General features: G+C 33.8%; 2 protein-coding genes across 3 annotated transcripts in view; both read right to left on the bottom strand.

The window, feature by feature from the left end:
- The window catches only part of LOC133179021 (methylphosphonate hydroxylase-like), an 88,297-nt gene extending 68,649 nt beyond the window's left edge, over positions 1-19,648 (bottom strand). Inside the window, exons 1-10 of one of the 2 annotated variants that reach the window (XM_061313700.1) lie at positions 19,610-19,647; positions 19,207-19,231; positions 18,433-18,514; positions 17,826-17,907; positions 14,736-14,846; positions 14,370-14,461; positions 14,053-14,143; positions 13,842-13,971; positions 13,405-13,556; positions 13,133-13,243 (exon numbers count right to left, since the gene is read on the bottom strand). In XM_061313700.1, coding sequence (XP_061169684.1) covers positions 13,133-13,243; positions 13,405-13,556; positions 13,842-13,971; positions 14,053-14,143; positions 14,370-14,461; positions 14,736-14,846; positions 17,826-17,907; positions 18,433-18,514; positions 19,207-19,219 — 864 coding nt within the window. In that variant the 5' untranslated portion in view covers positions 19,220-19,231; positions 19,610-19,647. Of the gene's footprint in view, positions 1-12,731; positions 13,244-13,404; positions 13,557-13,841; positions 13,972-14,052; positions 14,144-14,369; positions 14,462-14,735; positions 14,847-17,825; positions 17,908-18,432; positions 18,515-19,206; positions 19,232-19,609 lie in introns of those variants that run through there. The other variant, XM_061313699.1, reaches the window with a different exon arrangement.
- Positions 2,644-6,915, bottom strand: LOC133179245 (L-proline trans-4-hydroxylase-like). Its single transcript, XM_061314034.1, has 8 exons — positions 6,833-6,915; positions 6,173-6,254; positions 5,753-5,863; positions 4,475-4,566; positions 4,282-4,372; positions 4,072-4,201; positions 3,629-3,780; positions 2,644-2,799 (listed from the first exon to the last, which is right to left on the bottom strand). The coding sequence occupies exons 1-8, from the start codon at positions 6,913-6,915 to the stop codon at positions 2,698-2,700; spliced, it is 843 nt and encodes a 280-aa protein (XP_061170018.1). The 3' UTR covers positions 2,644-2,697.
- Positions 19,649-21,252: the final 1,604 nt, after the last annotated feature.

Below are 21,252 nucleotides of genomic sequence, written 5' to 3'. Positions count from 1 at the left end.
AAAGCACTTAATTAATTTATTACTTTTATTGTATATTTATTGTTGTATACACTTTTTTTCACCACTTTTTTATTTTGTTGTTTCTGCAGGAGAAAAAACTCTGTAAAATCAATGCTATCTTAAAAATAACTAATAAGTTATAAGTCTGTATTAGCCAATTAGTTAAACCAAAAATAAAGAGAAAAAAACCCTGTGAATTCAAAAGAGCAAAAATGGATTTACTGTTAAAAAAGTTAAACAACACTCCACAGAAAAATCAAAGCTGTTTTTTTTTTTTTTTTTTAATTTTTATACTTAAACAATTTTTACTTACTGGACAGGTATGCATATTGTATATCATATTTGAGAAAATGTACATGCAATTGCATAGGTTTACTGGTTGATATTATGTACATTTTAGATATTTTTAGTATTGAAAATTCATGTTTGCAATAACGACTTGCCTGCACACGATATTGTGGATATATTTTACAAATAATCAAATTATATCTAGTCAATATTCATTTTCTTGATGCCTATTTAGCTCACTTTTCATTATTTGGCTTAGCAATGGGTTGCAGTAAGGTGTTTCATTTTTTTCTTTTTTTTTATTTGATTGTCAGGTGAAAGCATTTGTTAATCAGGTGAGCAATGTAGCCTATGGGTGTCTCAATACATGTACTTGCCAAAATTTCTTAATTTGATATAGGTGCTTTAAAATAAGGAACAGAACATCTTCATGTTCAAGCTGTCTGTGTAGAAATGCTCACAAATTTTCATGTGTACCTTTAATTTTTTGAGTCATGTCCAGTGCACATCATGGATATGGGATTTATTTGGTATGTTATCCATATACACATTTCATTGTATGTTTGACAGAAAAATTATATTTTTTTGTAAGTACATAGATACATTTGTTACAAAAAAAATAAGTATTATTGAAGTGTTCTACTAGTCATGGCTATTAAGTACATGTATGTATGTAATGATGCATATTAAACATCAATCTAGTCTACATTTGATTTGTTTTCAAATAATGTTAGTAATGTCAATGAGTGGACTTAGTAGATATATAGATTTGTATGGTTATAATTATAGGTATATAATGTTTACAACTGTTTTAAATATGGACAGAAATTTTTTTTTCCAAACACAAAATCAAAATGTCTTTAGTTGATGTTCTATTGTTGTTTACACAATTTCATTGCTCATTATTTATGTGTTTTTGTATCACATATACCATAAGACAGTGACTTCACAATCATCAAAGAGATCTCTGCAGTAGTGGTTCTGTATAAAACTTTACCAGGTACACGATTGATGGTAAAATCGTATAAGGGTCCACATCCCTGGCAGCTGTGTTGTCCAAGTTTTGTAATTTTTTTTTTTTTTTTTTTGGTTTAAAACTTTGTAAAGTTGGTAAATGGTTTCTAAAAATATTTTAAACTGTTGAACTTTTCTAATCTTACAAAATTTTTCTTTAATTTAACTTGAGGGAGAAAATGTCAGGAATACTACTGGAATTTTTATGTGAGAGAGGTCTTTACATGTAGCTCTAAACACTGAAAAAAATGTCAAAGTTTATTATAATTTAATTTAAGGAAGCTCTATAATCACAAATGACAAAAAAAGGTTTGTTTTTTTTTTTGGATTTTAAGAAAATTGTTGAACATATTAAGTTCATCTGGTTCATTTTCAACATAAGGTTCTCAGCCATACATTGTATATATTTCCCAGGAAAAAAATGTTCAAAGACAATGAAGAATTTGTGAACAAAAATCACTGTTGTTTACTTACATAGGATAATGTACTGTATTTTGGTCAGGTTATGATGTTAAGAATACTTCAATTTATTCCATTTATTACATCTTTTCATCAAAGGGCAGATCACTCTAACTGCATAAAAATACCATGATATCAAAACTTTTCAGTGGTCAGTGTTTAGATCGAGCTTCCTTAAATTTTATTAACATCGAACTGGAAGATAGGTATCAAGAGAGACAACTCTTGAAATTTGTCAATTTCATAACTTGTATGATTTACATTAAAATAATTCAATATTTCCATGACAACTTATTGAGCCTATAAGGGAATTAATACATGCATAAGAATAATATACACATTGGCTTGTTAATTTACAAAAATGAAATTCTCATTGGTTGTGTTGTACAGATTTATGTATATGGTAATTGAATGCTTGTTCATATAGGAGTGGAAATGGGGATAAATTATTATAGATATATTTCATGATGAAAATGTTGCACAAAAATAAAGAATAAAACTATCTGCTTGTTAGGTATCCTGACTTTTTGTTTTTGTTTGTTTGTTTGTTTTGCATTTCGATCACTGTCATAAGTTACAGATGATGAGTATCAATAGGAATACCGGTACAAACAAACGTTATGGTGCCATGAAAATATATAGAAACATATGTGATTTATAAAAATTCATCACTTAATTCTTATTTAAATGTACATTCTTAATGCTTATATTTATAATCCTTTATTGAGTACCACTAAGTTTTTTAAAATCTTTTTCTCTCAAGCAGTTTATCTCTGTGGTACCACATTTAACATTATGCTTTGACAGAATTTAACAATTTTTTTTTTCTGAAGCGTTATAAAAGGAAAGTGCTTATCAAATGTAAATATTTTATGTTGCACCCAGATTCTCTATCCATTTTGCAATAATAAGATTTTTTTCATGTCCAGCTCTTTTCTATGCACTAGCTTTGACAGTTTTATCAATTGCTGGGTTCAAAAACTCTTTTCCAGTCATATCTGTCATGTTGGTACAATCTCTGATGGCAGAATTTGGCACCTACAATCAAATTAAAGGTTGTTGAATTGTGCTTATCAATCCCACCACCAGAGGGTGCACTATACAAACTTCACTTACACTTTGTAATGGTATCCAAAGTAGTCCCAGCATCACATATACCCTGGTACATGTAATAAGTGTGGAAATTTAGGCAAAATAGTTTCATAAACAATTTTTAATAGTTTCAAGATGAATCAAAGTATAAAATAGATGCAGGAAAAGTATCTTTATTGTTTATTGTGGAAATGAATTATTAAGTATAACTTGACTGTTAACTTGATTCTTTTAATGTAGAAGATAATGGTGCACCCTCTGGTGAAAGATTGTTATCAATTTATTAATAAAATAACTATTTTTAGCTATTTTCAGATATAAATTATGCAAAATTCTATGCACCACTTATTTTCAAGTTCTAAGAGTGAACTTTGGTCCATATTTAGGTTGTAAATTATAGAAAGACTGGAAGCTGTAATTTTAATTGTTCTCAATGTCATACTGCTTGATTTTAATTGTTTTATTGATAAATGCCATACCCACTTTCATCTATTGCAAATTGACACTCCCCCCCCCCCCCCCCATGAATTAGTTTTATTGTTCCTAATGTCTGCACATCTTTCACGAATTAATTTGCCCAGTTCCTGTCTATCATGAGTGTCAGAAGTCAAACTATCAAACAGATGATCAGACCTTTCTTATAATAAAGTGATATCACATGTTCTGCAAGACCTAGCTGTCAGAGTTCAAGGTAACATCTAAGGTCACAAAAGGTGCTAAGCTTTCCCTGAACACTTTGCTGGTTATTTACAGTCTTAATTTGGATGTATGGTACCTTATTCAGGGGAGTGTACTGTGGATGATGATGAGGAATGACAGGGTTATTGGCCTTGGTATTGTATGCTGTAACAAATGCCCATCTCCTCAAATCACTGTTGTTAGGACCACTTGTGTGTAACAAATTACTGTGAAAGAACAGGGCATCCCCTGAAAATCATTGTAAAAATTATTTTATAAATTACTTCTTTGATGAAAATTCTTCTGATGAGAAGAAAAATAAATGGATGCATTACAAACAAATTGATTTTTGCCATTTTCAAATTCTGTTTACTGGGTAAAATGTTTTATGAGAAAAAGGAGATTTATACTAGACAATCTTTATTTATAATCTTTATTTATAATACCTTTATTACACAATATATAATACAATATGTAATATCTATACATGTAATAGAATTAGCCTATGAATATTGATGTCCTATCTGATCATAGACATACCAGGTTCCATTTCCACAAACTCCATGGGACACAATTTTTCAATTTCTTTAATTCTCTCTACATCAGCTCTAGTTTGTCCTGCAATCATCAAATGTTCAATTCTTCCACATTTGTGAGAACCTCGCAGGATCTGAGAAAAATAGTAACCATTCAGGACACTCCACAGATTTAATTCCATTATAATATGTCTCTGTCCTTGACTATTTTTACCTGCTGGCAGCCATTTGCCTTGTTGCACTTGTCTATTGCTAGGAAAACTGTTGACATATCTGGGAACAGACACCCATTCTTGTACCAGTATCTGAGAAACAATTTATATATTTAGAATATTTACTATTTTTATGGTATATCATTTTTCAAAAGTTGGTAAAATAAAAAACAATGAAGTGTCAATTCCATTTACCCATAGTCTTGATACCATAAGAAACTGCCCCCTGTGTGTGGTTCTTTCATGTTGAATTTTGTATGATAATGGTAAACTTCTCCTCCAAGTAACTATATAGAAAATAAATACAGTAAATAAAAAAAAATTATAGAAATAAACCACTGAAAAGCTGCTACTGAAATGAAAAAATAACTAGCAGCTGCTAAAAACAAGAGGGCCAGGGGCCACATCGCTCACCTGAGCAATATGGCTAGGAAAAAGCAGACATCAGTTCAGTATTGAAAAGCTTAAATATAAAAGTGGTTCGGGGGGAGAGGGAGGAGGGGTATGATTTGAACACTTGAATCTCCACTTCCTAAGGATGCTTTTGAATTAATATGACACACAATGGTTTTGCTGTTCTTAAGATGACAATTTTTATTGATGTATCCTTTATATTCCTTTGTATAACTATGATCCCCTGTTATGGCCCCTCTAATCTCCTAGGGGTCATGATTTGAACAAATTTAAATCTACATTTTCTGAGGATGCTTTAATATTATTATAACCAATCATGGCTTTGCTATTCTTGTGAAGAATTTAAATTTTTCCTATGTATTCCTATGTAAAACTTTGATCACCCATTGTGGCCCCACCCTACCCCCGGGGGTCATGATTTGAACAAATTTGAATATACACTACCTGAGGATGCTTCCATATAAATATTACCAATCATAGCTTTGCTGTTCTCAAGAAGAAGATATTTAAAGATTTTTTCTAAGTATTCCTATGTAAAGCTTTGATTGCCTATTGTGGCATCGCCCTACCCCTTGGGGTCTTGTCAATGATTTGAACAAACTTGAATCTACACTACCTCACAATGATTCCACAAAAGTTTCATGTTTTCAAGCACAGTGGTTCTTGAGAAACATATTTTTAAATGATGCCACTAATTTTTCACAAAATCATAGTTATCTCCCCTTGGAAGAAGGCGTGACCCTTCATTTGAACAAACTTGAGGCCGATTTACCCAGGAATACTTTATGGCAAGTTTGGTTGAAATTGGTCCAGTGGTCCTTGATAAGAAGATGAAAATGTGAAATGTTAACGACAACGACGACAGACAACGGACAAATTTCGATCAGAAAAGTTCACTTGAGCCTTCGGCTCAGGTGAGCTAAAAATAATTCAAGGTCACTTTACACTTATATACCATATGCAGGAACATTTTCGCCCCAGTTTTAATTTCATCCTTTTCTATGTCGCCAGTGGGCTAATTCAAAACAGGGCAGAGACAATTATCTCTACCAGTCTTACCTTTTCTGTGGTATCGACAACTTTTTCACAGCGTACAACCATCCCTGTAACATCATTTCCTGGATGGCTCCACAGAACCATTTTGCATTCCCTCCCTAATCCATCAGGAAGCTTTTTGAAGGTTACACATTTTGGATTAAATTATCAGTTAAATAAGTGTTTTGTGTGAAGTTACAATTTTCGTGTGAAAATTCAACTATGCTAATTAAAGGAAACAAAACTTTATAAGAGACGTCGACTTTTATGTATAAATGAAAAATTGCAAAATAAATTTAAAAAACAGACAAACAAACACGTACCCCTCCTCCTCCTACCCCCCCCCAAACATTCAAGAACAGAAGAAAAGAACACGAACTATAAGCAAAGGAACAAACGAAGATACATAGATCTATGATTCCACATTGTTGTTAGGATACTTACGCCATATGCGTGTTTGGTTATTTCTTCATTGTCCTCTAGCACCTCTTTCACCTTTTGTAATTCAGCAGTATCTAAAAGTTTTCTGTTATGACAAAAATATTAATCATAAAAAAGATATTTATATGCTTTTAATGCATGGTAAATTAAATAATATGGCAAAACACTGCTTTTCAGCACTTTTTGGTGTAAAAAAAAATATTTATTTAAGAAAGAAAAAACAATAACATGAATTTAACAACTAAAATTTAAACAACTGTTTAAGATGGTAGTATATATATATTTTTTTTGAAATTATTTACACGCCGGATGATTAAGCCCCCATGGGCAATCTACAATGTATATTATGTACAAATCACGCCCCCTCCTCTGAAAAAGATAACTGATACACACATTGTACACTGAAGTATATAGATGTTATCTTTAATGGGGGTAATGTTACACAAAACATGATTGTTACCTAATAAATTAAATATTTAAAATGATGGAGATTACCTGTCGATGGCTGCATGCATAAAGTGATATCACATGAGACTCCTTGAACCTTGTATAAATATAAATCAAGCCAGTGTGTCACTTACGAACACAGTAAATAAACCATACCAAGACTATATACTGTGAAATTGGAAAATCAATATCACGGATACTCGTGGACAACCCTACCCTTTCCCATCCCCCCTCATAAACAGTGGAGCCTCTTTAATCCGGACACCAATAATCCGGACGCTACACCTTTCGGACAACATTTGTGGGGGACAATTTATGTTGATCTATACCAAGATTGTTTCACTAATCCGGATCCTTCCTTATTCCGGCCAATTTGTTCAGGAACCCAAACGTTCACTTCAATAAAAAGATTTCTCAGAAACCAATAATCCGGACGCTACACCTTCCGGACAACATTTGTGGGGAACAATTTATGTTGATCTATACTAAGATTGTTTCAGTAATCCGGATCCTTCCTTAATCCGGCCAATTTGTTCAGGAACACAAACGTTCACTTCAAGAAAAAAAAATTCTCAGAATTTTATTTACTGCAAGCGGAAAAAAACAAAGAGAAAAAATAAATAAATAAAAATAAATTTAAAAAAAAATAATAAAAAATGAACAAGCAAAAATAAATAAATAAATACAACAAAGAAATGGACCCCCCCCCCCTCAGAAACTTATTTCTTTAAAACGATGTTTGTTCTGATCATGGTCAAGCAACTATGTAGTAACGTCGAGGTAACCAACAGGCGCGGATCCATAATTTTTTCCAGAGGGATCCACCTCAAACAAAAAAATTTCGAACCCAGAAATTTCTTGAAAAGCAAACAAAAAGAAAAACACACACACCCCGTTAAATCCATTTCCCGAACCTGAAAAAACCCATTTCGTGGGAGTGGGAGTGGTGGTGGGGTCTACGTTTTCTAAGGGGGGGGGGGCAAAGTATTTTTTTTTATTTCCTTCAGTATATACTTTAAATAACTCTGCAAATTCATTGGGGTGTGGACACCGACCCCCCTCTAGATCCGCGCATGACCAAACTGCATGCATATTGATTCACGTTTTCCCATTTTTTTCACGATATCTATTTTTTTACGATCAGAAAAGCCATAACTTCAACATTCGGCAAACTTCGGCTGATTCATAGGGGCTTGTCTTCCGGATTGTTAAATATAAAATAAATCTTAAAAATTTTGAATCTTCTTTAAATACACTTAATAAAAGTTGTTAGAATAGAGATTCTGACACTTTCAGTCAAGAAAAAGACGTACCACACCTATATACATAAACTAGAGATTATGTATATAGGTGTGGTACGTCTTTGTTAAACGTGGTTTTTCTTGACTGAAAGTGTCAGAATCTCTATTTTAACAACTTTTAAGTATATTTAAAGAAGATTCAAAATCTTTAAAATTTATTTTATATTTAACAATCCGGAAGACAAGCCCCTATGGGCTGATTCCGTCACCTTCATCAAACATGAGGTACGAATCGGCCGAGGTGTGCCGAGTGTAACTTCAAGTGATAAGAATCAATGTGCATATGTGCAAGTGATAAGAATCAATATGCATATGAGCCAGTTATATATAAGTGGTGATTAGATAACCGACTTGGAAGCATACAAGAACTAGCAGTGTTCCTTATATATACGTATTTACTTTTTTATCTCAGGGAATGGGGTTATAAAGGTGTAACCCCTGATTTTAGTGGCACTGTTCTTATTGACAAAAATAGGCAAATTTAAACAAGCATTCTGAGAGTATTGCATTAACAATACTAGTCTATGGCACGCCGATTGCTTCAAAATTATTTTCTGCACGACCTTAAACAAAAATTACACGAGTAAGTAAAAACTTACACAAAGTGAGGAAAATATACACGAAGTTATTGAAATTTAAACAAACTATAGAAAAACTGCACAATCAACAATATATTTACACGATATAGTGAGAAAATAACACAAACGTAAAAACGAAAACTGCACGAGTGAGAATACAACATCGACATACTACGCAACGCATCCTCATTGCGCATATTTCATTAATATTCATTAGAGAACAGGTCAATGTGGCTTGGATGCTTGAAACATACTATAAATACAAAAGGAGGAGTAACGTGTTAGTAATCTTTTTAAAAAAGATTCTTTTAAAATTCCACTAGACTCTCAAGAATATGTACAACGTATATTATACATGTAGATAAATTGACAGACACACAATCTTAAACTTGTAGTATATGAATACTCCCGAATAAAAAACATTCTACAAAGAATACATGTATAGATAACGTAAAAAAAAGGGGGGTGCATATTACAGTTGTGTTTAATTGTTGGATTGTTTTTAGTAGGTCATTCTTCTATATAGCAATTTCTTTTGAAAGTTTAAAACAATGGCATATAGGCCTAAATTAAAATAAATAAAAACAACATGTGATATAATACAGGAGAGTTAACAACAAATCAAACTCTTCTCCTCCACCACCCACTGAGTGTACTTTTGGTAATAATCAAGGATGTGCATGCGTGACCTTTTCATACAGAGATCCCTCCCTGCTGGTTCTGGAACGAAAGACATCTGTACGCTAATCGATTTATAGCTATTTCACACACCAATAATACCTTTTGATTAAAGATTACTGGCAATTCATACAAAGTTGCGATTATCTGGGTTGTGGAATTTGACCGAAAACTTTTTGGAAGTCAACAGTAAAGAAAATCAAGCAAATAATTGCGCAACTGAAATTTTAATATTGAAACGCATATCTCACTTTTTGATATATGTATGTAACAAAGTAGTACATGTAGTCTTAACTTTGAGCAACGTGTGGTGATTTCATAAAACTCCATGAAACTGTAGAAAAATTATACAGTCGTTTTACTTATGTGAATTAAAGCTTAATTTTTGTTGTTTTTAATGTACCGGCGGTAGTCTATTTTGAATAGTTAAAATGCATATAAAGGAGTGAAGAAAATTTAAAATTATAAAATACAGGCACGTAGTAACGTTTTTGAAAGGGGGGGGGGCAGCCAGAATTTTTTTTTTTTTTTTGACAAGCTACCTGAAAAAAACCTTGACAAGTAACAAAAAAGGTAAAGTGTCCAAACTCGAAAACTCCATTTCGTGGGGGGGGGGGGGGGGGGGGGTTCCCACCTTCCATTTTGTTTTCGAAACACATTATAATGCCAAATTACTTTGATTTAAACTATCCTACAACAAGGGGGAGGGGGGCAACCAGCTTTTCAGTGTTCATTTTCAATAGAAGTAGGTTGTGTTTGGAAAAAAAAGGGGGGGGGCTACTGATGCTACGTGCCTGAAATATTTTCTAAGAATTTAAGGGTACATATAATAGTCCATCGGAATCAGGATTGCAATTTAACTGATTTGTAACGATATTGTAAGACCAAATTCAAGAAGATGTACAAGATGAACTTAATTAGCTGGGACTTGGCTACACATGCATATTTATTTTCAATGCAGATTTTGGCAATAATAAATTTGCACACGGAAATAAAACAAAAATTTCTTGAAGTTTATATTCATCATATGTTTTCTTATATTTATTCGTAGTCATGCTCGAAATAAAAACAAGACCTGGTTGATGCCATTGATACACATGTACAATATTGCTATAAAGCAAACTTTTTAATTACTTGTACATATATACGTACAAAATTCATATTGCGTAGATTAGGCTTTTTAACTCGTAATCTGAATTTTCAAAAATGTTATAGATATGCACATGAATAATCTTTTAAAAAGTGAAGCTTGTATCAAATATGTTCCTTAAATGTTATTGAAGATTTTTTTCATTTTATAATTATACAGCCATGTTCTTTTTATAATGACTATATCTTTGGGTAAAAAAGTGTTATTACAAAAGACAAGTGTTCGGATAATAATTAAAATTTTATGCATACAAATTCGAAATGTAAAGAAAATTTGTTATCTTGGAAAATCTTTGTCAAACATCTAGCTCCATAAAGAACATGATTTTGCATTTTTCAAGAGCGGTAAAACACGTTCTATGTTCTTTCTATTTATTATAATATCCATTACCATTTTATTATTTGTAACATTGTACGTAGATGTATTTAGTAATTCACTATGTTTTAAAATTTCTGACGTATCATTATGGTCCGACGATTTGAAACTTTAATAAATACATAGATTCAGATGTTGCGACTCAATCAATCCACGAACCAGATCCGCCACTAATTAATGTCATTAGTTTTGCCGATGCCAGGATCATTTGAGTAGAGTTTTGTTATTTCATTTGGACAAATTTTAAGTAACAAAACACAAAACCGCATGTATATAAAGCACATAGAGTATATATTTTTCCTTTATCTGGTCCTTTTTATTAAAAGTGAACACATTTATCAAGTAATCGCCATTACGAATGAGGGTAACGCTTTCCCTTTATAGGAATGTCTTATTTTTTATTGAGCAGTTTTTGACTGAAAATATGCGATATCATGGAAGGAATTCATAACAGTGTAGGCTACAGATATCCAACCAAAATTGATATCCTCATATTTTATAAGTAAAGATACATGTATAATTAGAAATATTTTTTTTATGTTTGACTTTAAAAACATACTGTGTATATCTAAGGTCAGGTAATCCCCACTTATTAGTCTTTTTGAAAATAAAAAATATATCCAGCTAACTCCCAAATGAAAAAAGAATCTGCTCAAATGAAATCATAATGAGTACAAATGAGAAGTACCGAAATAAATTCTACAATTTAATGATTATAATCAGCAATAATTTTGCCATCATTTTCATGAAGAATCCACTTTATTAATCGTTTTATTATGCATGTTTTAATTTTATTTTATACAAGTAATTTCCGTTAAAGTTGTATCTATAAGTTAGATAATTTTAAAAGGCCATAGAGCGTATATTTAAAAAAGATAAATAAATAATTCTATCATTTTTTTAAAGCAAGATCTGTTTATCGTTAGGAATTTAGAGTTTGCTGTGTATTACGTTTAGTTCAGAGTCGAGTGCATCATATGCAATGGTACTCTTTCCCCCGCATTATAACACAAACATGCGATTTCTTTCTTGTCACAATTTATGTCCGGCATCATATAATACCTCCATAATTTGGCTAGGATCTCGGTCAATATAAGAAAAATATAATATCTCCGAACAACTTTTAATTTTTTTCACACAGTTCACAAGAAAACACTTCATTCGTTTCATTGGCATTAGCTAGAAATCGGATCGAGTTTTAGCAAAGAAATAAAGAAGCAAACAAACATGCATATCATCGTCAACGCCATTTTCTCTCGATTAATTACATCCAGCATTCAAGAAGAGATAAAGAGTACAGAAAACCAAGAACACAATGAATATTCTATGTGCATAATAATGATATGCGCAGCTGTATGCGCAGTAAAATTGTTTGTGTAATTTTTAGTTTCCTCTGCTCGTGCAGTTTTTGATTTTACGTTTGTGCATTTAATACCCATTAATCGTGTAAAAAATTTCGGATTCGTGTATTTTTCGTTATGTTTGTGTTAAAATCTTTCAAACTATGTGCAATTTTTACCGATACGTGCATTTTTATTTTACTCGTGTATATTTTTCATCAAGCTCGTGTATAAAATCGTGATCGTTGTGCAGAAAATAATTTTGAAGCAATCGGCGTGCCATACTAGTCCCCTACCGGCAAGTGTAATCTGGTTCCCGCTAAAAATTGAAAATGCCATAATTCCGTCAAAAATCAATGAAGCGGGACGATATCTGAACTTGATCTATAACTCATCAAGGTTAAGTCACATACCAAAAATCAGCTCAATATCTGCAAGCGTTAAGAAAAAAATTGTGGAAAACCCTGAAAAATTGAAAAGGTCATAATTCCATCAAAAATCATTGAAGCGGAACGAAATGCAAACTTGATCTGTAACTCATCAAGATACACTCAGTCACATACCAAAAATCAGCTCAATATCTGCACAGACAGACAGACGGACGGACAGACTCAGAGGAAACCTATAGTCCCCTCCGGTTTCAACGGCAGACCTGTGACTAAAAAAATGAAATATAAATCTGCCACAAACAAGTGTAATTAAGATAATTTTATTGTCACTTTGGAATTGCTGCAATATTGCTGAAAAGACTAACATTCTTTCATATTATATATGGCACATTTGTCAGTTGCGGAGGCGGGGGGGGGGGGGGGGGGGGGTCTTTCCAGTTATATGAATATGAGATATTAATAAATCACTGAGCAAGGACAATTAAAACATGTTTTGTTAAATATACACAGAAAAATGTTCCCTCTTGTTATGAAAGGTTGTAATAAATGAATGAAAGTGAGAACACATGATAAAAATATTTGCATTGCCATTATGGAATATGTACAATGTATAAACCTTATATTAACAAATTATGCATGCTATATTGAAGCATATTACAATTCAATTGATAAGATTTCTGTCCATTTTGTAGAAGTGAATTTGACTTATCCAGCCTTTTTATCTAGTTTGACAGTCTTATCTACAGATGGGTTCAAAAATTCCTTCCCAGTCATGTCTGTCACGTTGGTGCAATCTCTTATAGCAGAATTTGGAACCTTCATAAAAGTTAATAATTATGATTAATGCATGTTTCCCAATTTTGAAGTCAGAAATTCATAAACTTAAATGAAATTAAATTAAATTTCACAACAGCTGTTACAAGTTCTTAACATTCTGAAAAAAAAATTTCAATATTTTGGAATTTAATGGACATTACCTTTTCCAGGGGAGTGTACTGTGGATGATGATGAGGAATGACAGGGTTATTGGCCTTGGTATTGTATGCCACAAGAAATGCCCATCTCCTCAACTCACTGTTATTAGGGCCACTGGTATGTAACAAATTACTGTGAAAAAACAGTGCATCACCTACAAAATTGTGAAGAAAATTATCAATAGTTTATTAACTCACTTGATGAATTCCTTTCACTATCAAAATCAATGATAGCAATTTTGCTATAAATGATTAGTCAATTTTGAGGCAATTTTGTATATTTGTTATTTAAATAAAAGAAAAATGATGATGAACTCTATATAAAATTAGTGTCATATCCTAAATTTTGTTCTATAGTTTGATTTTTTTGTCAAAGTATGAGTACTCTGACAGTCTTTATGCAAATATAGCTGATATATTCTTGGTGACTGTAAACACACCAGGTTCCATTTCCACAAACTCCATGGGACACACTTTTTCAATTTCTCTCACTCTCTCTACATCTGCCCCTGTCTGGCCAGCGACCATCAAGTGTTCAATTCTTCCACATTTGTGAGAACCTCTCAGGATCTGGAAAGAATGAAGTTTTCACTGAAAAATCTTTTTTCTTGTGTTCTACAATTTATGATCAGATTTTCAATAGAAATATACCTGTAAGCAGCCATTTGCTTTGTTGCACTTATCTATTGCAATGAAAACAGTTAACAGGTCTGGGAACAGACAACCATTCTTGTACCAGTATCTGAATAACAAAATATCAATATACATACAGTAAAACTTGTCTAATCCAGATGTTGTGCAATCTAAAATCTTGCCTATTTATACAATGTAAATTTTAAGTCCCTTTCATAAAGTCTGGATTGGAGGTTTTACTGTAGACAATAACAATTATACTGTTATGCAATGTAAACTCTGTCCTGCAATGACATATATATGTATTGGGCTCTATCAAAAGACATTATGTTTACCCATAGTCCTGATGCCACAGGTGACTTCCTCCTGTTTTTGCTTCTTTCATCATAAGTTTGGTATGATAATGATACACTTCCCCTTCAAGTAACTGCAGAATAAATGAAAGTGATATTATATGTCTAAAAAATCACTGATGAAAAAAATCATCTTACACATGCAAAGGAGCATTATCAAAAAATTGATTAATTACTTGTAAAACACAACTGAAATTTAATTTGTAAAATTGTAGTTCAAGGAACAGCTAATACTATAGTTTGATACATAGGCAGTAATTATGACTTAAACACAAGTATTCACTATAAGTTTGTAGAGAATAAACTTACTGTAAAACATTTTACTAAACATTCTTGATTTAATAATACCTTTTCACTGGTATTAACAATTTTCTCACACCTTCCCACCATTCCTGTGACATCACTTCCTGGATGGCTCCACAGTGCCATCTTGCATTCCCTACCCGATCCATCAGAAATCTGTGGAAAATAAAAATCAAATAAAATGTCAATAAAAAATTCACATGAAACATCGTTTAATTCTAACAAGAGGCCCAAGGGCCTTAACGGTCACCTGAGTACAATACAACAATTTAGAGGATCCATAAACTGATAAATGAAGCTTTGTTGCCCAACAGCAAGAAAATAGTATGATTAGCATCAACAAAATAATTGGTCTAGTATCTATCTGCCCCCCCCCCCCCCCCCCCCATTTATCACTATTCCCATGCAGACTATTAACAAAATGTCTATTATTCAAGCCCATATTATTCCTTCTCACAATGGCCTCTCTTGGCCGTTGAAGAACATTTAAAAAGATAGGTTATTTTTGTCGCATTTTTATTCATCTATTATTTCCAAGTCATTAAAACTATGAAAGTACTTTTTTTATTATACAATAAATTTTCTTGCATAATTCTCTTATTCTATTAAGCTTTCAAATACATTATGTAAATTGATTAATTATCAAAGGTGAATGAAGGGGAATAACTTTGCTCAGTAGAATACAAGTTAATAGAGCCCTGGCCAGGACCAGAAAACTTGACTAAATGGTCCAGGTGTTCAAAATTCTGGTAAAAATACCCTTGCATATTAAAACTTTTACTCTGTTTGTCTTGAACATCCAAAGAAGCATAGACAATTTTCAAAGAAATGCATTTTCACCATATTATTAAATAAATAAAGCCCCATCCTTACACCAGAACATCTGACCCATTGGCCACAAACTCACAATTCTGGAAGAAGCACCCTTTCTCATCATAACTATACACTTGTTTCTTTAGTTTATAACCAGGAGTAGATAAAAAATTTTGAAAGAAATTAAGCATTTTCACTATATAAATGTAATCAATAGAGCTCCCCCCCCCCCCCCCCCCCGAACCCCTGACCCAGGGGCCATGAATTTCACAATTTTGGAAGAGGCATTCTTCCTTATCATAACCATGCACTTCCTTTGTTTGAAAAATACCCAGGAGCAGAGAAGAAGATTTTGAAAGAATTCATGCCCTTTCCCTATATAATCAATAGAGCCCCCCCCCCTCTAACACCAGAACCCCTGACCCTGGAAATGAAATTCACAATTTTGGAAGAGGCACTCTTGCTCATCATAACTATGTACTTAGTTATTTTATTTAATACCCAGGAGCAGAAAAGATTTTCTAAGAATTAATGCATTTTCACTATATAATCAATAGAGCCCCCCCCCCCCCCCAACACCAGAACCTCTGACCCTGGGGCCATGAATTTCACAATTTTGGAAGAAGTACTCTTGCTCTTCATAACTATGTACTTAGTTACTTTATTTAATAACCAAGAGCACAGAAAAGGATTTTCATAGAATTACTGCAATTCTACTATACAATCAATAGAGCCCCCCCCCCCCAACACCAGAACCCCTGACCCTGGGGCCATGAAATTCACAATTTTGGAAGAGGCACTCTTGCTTATCATAACTATGTACTTAGTTACTTTATTTAATACCCAGGAGCACAGAAAAGGATTTTCATAGAATTACTGCATTTTCACTATATAATCAATAGAGAGCCCCGCCCTAACACCAGAACCCCTGACCCTGAGGCCATGAAATTCACAATTTCGGAAGAGGCACTCTTGCTCATCATAACTATGTACTTAGTTACTTTATTTAATACCCAGGAGCAGAGAAGAAGATTTTCAAAGAATTCATGCATTTTCACTATATAATCAATAGAGCCCCGCCCTAACACCAGAACCCCTGACCCTGGGGCCATGAAATTCACAATTTTGGGAGAAGTACTCTTGCTCTTCATAACTATGTACTTAGTTACTTTATTTAATAACCAGGAGCACAGAAAAGGATTTTCATAGAATTACTGCAATTCTACTATACAATCAATAGAGCCCCCCCCCCCCCCCCCAACACCAGAACCCCTGACCCTGGGGCCATGAAATTCACAATTTTGGAAGAGGCACTCTTGCTCATCATAACTATGTACTTAGTTACTTTATTTAATACCCAGGAGCACAGAAAAGGATTTTCATAGAATTACTGCATTTTCACTATATAATCAATAGAGCCCCCCCCTAACACCAGAACCCCTGACCCTGAGGCCATGAAATTCACAATTTCGGAAGAGGCACTCTTGCTCATCATAACTATGTACTTAGTTACTTTATTTAATACCCAGGAGCAGAGAAGAAGATTTTCAAAGAATTCATGCATTTTCACTACATAATCAATAGAGCCCCGCCCTAACACCAGAACCCCTGACCCTGGGGCCATGAAATTCACAATTTTGGATGAGGCACTCTTGCTCTTCATAACTATGTACTTATTTAGTTTATTTAATACCCAGGAGCAGAGAAGAAGATTTTCAAAGAAATAATGCACTTTCACTATATGTTCTATATAGCCCCACCCTAGCACCAGAACCCCTGACCCTGGGGCCATGAATTTCACAATTTTGGTAGAGGGCTCAATGCTTATTACTATGATGCCAACAGTTTGACTGCTTGATGTCCTGGAGTAAAGAAGAAGATTTTTAAAGATTGCATTATTTTCAGTGGTTTTAGCCCCACCCCTCAGGTCCCAGGGGGGCAGGGACCATGAAATTCACCATTTTTGTTCCCCTTCACCCATAGATGCTATATGCCAAATTTGGTTGAAATTGGTTAAGCGGTTTCAGAGAAGAAGCTAAAAATGTTCAAATGTTAACACACGACGCACACCGCACGACGCACGCCGACGGACGAGAACAGATAGCAATAGGTCACCTGAGTGACTCAGGTGACCTAATGATGCAAATGAATATTTCTTATTGATAAAATAAAAGCAAGTTCCAAATTTTCAATTGAAGGTCATCATGTGGTTATGGATAAGCTTAATCATGAAAAAATTGCTGGTGTTGTAACTAATTTGGTGGGTCGTGTTGTTTCTTGTAAAAAACAAAATTTGTAAAACAATGTGTAATGAAAACTCACACCATAAGAATGCTTGGTAATTTCTTTGTTGTCTTCAAGCACCTCTTTCACCTTTTGTAGCTCAGTACTATCAAGAAGTTTTCTGTAAGAAAAAATTGTATGATTCTTACGTAAATAAAGATTATTGAGAAAACCATTATCTACCTCATGTACCAGAATAAGAGTCAAAACTGTTAGTTAATAGAAAATTGATTCACAGATACAACAAAATCATAGCATTAGCTATATGCATGTACATGTATCTCCGACTTTAAAAATTCCTCATTGAAAGATGACTTGTCTTATCCACACATTTTCCTTCTCCTTGGCAGTGTTTTCCCTTTATTTCAAAGTCAAGGGTTAGAGATAAATAGTAACAGGCTAGGGGTTGAGGTTTACAAACAAAATCTCTGTGGACCTTTCAACAATTATTTTTCAAATTTTTTATTTTAAGCAGCATTTTTTTCAGTTGAAGTGGTCAATTTGGCCAGTAGCTGGTTCTTAGGGAAAACACTAATTTGGAAAGAATTTTTTACCTCTCACATGCAAGAAATGTGAAGGATTTTTATTCATAAATGATTGTACAAAATTTTATTAATCAAATGCAATATATCTCTCTTTTACTTACCTGACCATTATGTAACCATAATTGTCAAAATCTTCCTTCATTTTATCAGTAACTTCAAACTTTACGTCCTCGTAAACATACTCTACATAAAAAGAAACTGATTAATATTCTCTCAGAATTTAACAGAACTGTTTGCATAGGCAAAATAGTTGGAACTGCTTTAAATTAACATTAGTATTCAGCATTAGATTTAGTATACCGGTAGCTTTTATTCCTGAACTGTACTTATCATAAACAAATCAAATATATAAATCACTTTTTTATTCTCAAAAACTTTATTTTGTGTAATTAGGCAAGCCAGTTTGCTTGAAAATTTCATCCTAGCATATACATTTGTGAAAATTTTGTCTCGCTTAAAAATACTACTGACAATCTTGCAAAAAGTAATGTGTAGCAAAAATTTGGGGATGTTTTATAAAATTTATTTGACTATTGATTATGCAAGGAATTACCTCAATACTACATGCTTGAGTCGCTTAAATGCCAAAGAGTATATACAGTCAAACCTTGTTATCTCGAACTCGATTGGACCAAGTAAAAAACTCAAGATATTCAAGGATATGATTATATCACATGTAAATTAATTAAAGAATATGTGGTTGGGACTTCCATATCACTTTGACATGTCCATGGTATTCGAGATATCAGTGTTTCGAGATAATGAAGTTCAACTGTATATGTCTTGTCATTTCAAAATTTCAGCAAGAACAATTAATTTTTTAATGAATCGATTGATAGATAAAAATTTGTATTTAATATAATTAAATAATATACCAGCTGATGTCATCTTTTTTCCTCTCTGAAACGAGAAAAGCTCTGTAAAAAACTATCAAATAGTATACAGGCTGTATGCACTTCTGTCAATAAGAAGAGGTATACTCGGTGATTTTTAGAAGCTGTAGATATTTTCACCAAGGTATTGAAACAAAATAATGTAATCGTCCGTTCTTTTTCTAAGCTACAAATAGACCTGAATATAAGCAATTAACACAATAAACTCAATTCACAATCCATAACACAACCGTTACAGCAAATTACGCCCCTTCCCCGATTGATAATGTAGCCTTTCGGTGCACGACCTGCTAATCCGTGTAAAATCTTAAAAACAATCCAGTGACATTCTAGTTTACAATATAATTGACTATACCCGTTCAAATAGCGCTAAAATAATGATTACCTTAAAGTCTAACTCTAAGTACAGATGACTGTCACCACAAAGTGAAACTAATCTGGTGCTTATTTACGTTTTATTGAATTCACTCCCCATAACTGTGACATGACTCTTGAGAGATTTACCTTATCATTACCGTACTTCGCTTATAATAACTTCTGTTCTAACCTTCTTAGCCAACACAAAACATTTTGTTGTTAATTTTTATGACCCCGTAATCGAAGATTCGGGGGTATATAGTTTGTGCCCTGTCGGTCCGTCTGTCTGTCTGTTTGTCCGCAAAAACTTTCACATTGTCAATTACTTTTGATTGGTTGGCTTTCATATTTCACAGGTGTATTCATTGTGACATGACCTTTCTTTGGATACCATCATATTTGACCTTTTGACCTTGACCATGAATTTTTTGACCCAGTTTTGCAAAATTTTAACCAACTTTCATCATGGTTCCTTTTGGCTCCAGGAAGACCTAAGCAATAGTCCTCCAGCGCACACTGTTTAGGGTTTTGGGCAACCTTTTTCAGTTGTCCCCAGCTATGTCCACACTAGCTTTTTGATTTCCTCTTCGCATGACTTTTGCCAAGATGTGCTGGGACGCCCGACCCAACGTTTGCCCTGGGGGTTCCACTCAAGAGCGTGGCGTGTAATGTCTCCCGATGGTTTTTTAAGGGTGTGTCCAATCCAGTGATCCACCGCCACTTCCTACGGGCTATTTGCTGAGTGAGCGGGTCTTGGTTTGTTGCTTTCCACCTGTTCCTGTTTATTTTTTCTGGCCACCTGAAGTTTAGTATGTGGCGCAGACATCTGTTTGTGAAGGTCTGTAGTGTGTTGGAGGTGGTGTTCGTGACTCTACACGTTTCTGAACCGTAGAGAAGCACAGACTACACGTTACTGTTATAAATACAGAGCTTGTTGCATATGGACAGTGCTTTTGATCTCCACACTGGTTAGAGGGTGATGACAATGATACCTAAGTATGTGATGGAGTCTACGTCTTTCGGGTTATGCTCTCCAAGAGTGACTGTGTATGCTGTTTGTTTTTGAGTAACATGACCTCTGTTTTCTCAATGTTGACCTGTAGACTTGCCTTTGTTGTTTCTCTTGGACAGCCTGTCTGTCTTGAGCCGCATATTTCTGGGCCCCGTTTTGCAAAAATAACTTAAGACTTAGAACAAATTGTAACAAAAATGTAATTCTGAAAATAACTTTCTTTTTTTAGTTCACTGGACTCCTGTCTTGCGATTTCTTGTGGTTTCTCGTATGATCCAGACCACCACCATTAGAGAGATCATCGGTTATATCAAACAGCCTTGTTTTAACCCTGTCTGCACCTCAAAGGCTTTCTGTAAGCTTACCGCTGTGGATGACGTGGCATGTCACGTCGATAAAATTGTTGTATGAGGATGATGGTCGATGGCATTCCACAATACAGTTTGATTGTTTGTTTATTGTTTAACGTCCCTCTCGAGAATTTTTCACTCATATGGAGACGCCACCACTTGCCAGTGGAGAGCTGCAAATTTTGACCTATACTCGGCACTCAGGGCCATTTAGCATGGAGGGAATCTTTTCGTGCCAGTACCTACGTATACTATGACACGGGACCTCGGTGTATACGGTCTCATCCGAAGGACCGGTCTCCACGTCCC

Source organism: Saccostrea echinata, unplaced genomic scaffold, assembly GCF_033153115.1.
Source record: "Saccostrea echinata isolate AGI-Se365-2 ecotype Australia unplaced genomic scaffold, CSIRO_AGI_Sech_v1 ptg000004l, whole genome shotgun sequence".
In the NCBI taxonomy this organism is placed as follows: Eukaryota; Metazoa; Mollusca; class Bivalvia; order Ostreida; family Ostreidae; genus Saccostrea; species Saccostrea echinata.
This window is presented reverse-complemented; position numbering and strand designations above follow the sequence as displayed.

Bases quoted from the DNA above. Each gene is read 5' to 3' on its own strand.
- LOC133179245 (XM_061314034.1), bottom strand. From the start codon at position 6,915: ATGTTGTCCGAAAGGTGTAGCGTCCGGATTATTGGTGTCCGGATTAAA. The intron at 5,864-6,172 runs GTAAGTATCCTA...ACCTTCAAAAAG, and splicing joins TAACCAAACACGCATATGGC to CTTCCTGATGGATTAGGGAG. The intron at 4,567-5,752 runs GTAAGACTGGTA...TTTTCTATATAG, and splicing joins TTGTCGATACCACAGAAAAG to TTACTTGGAGGAGAAGTTTA.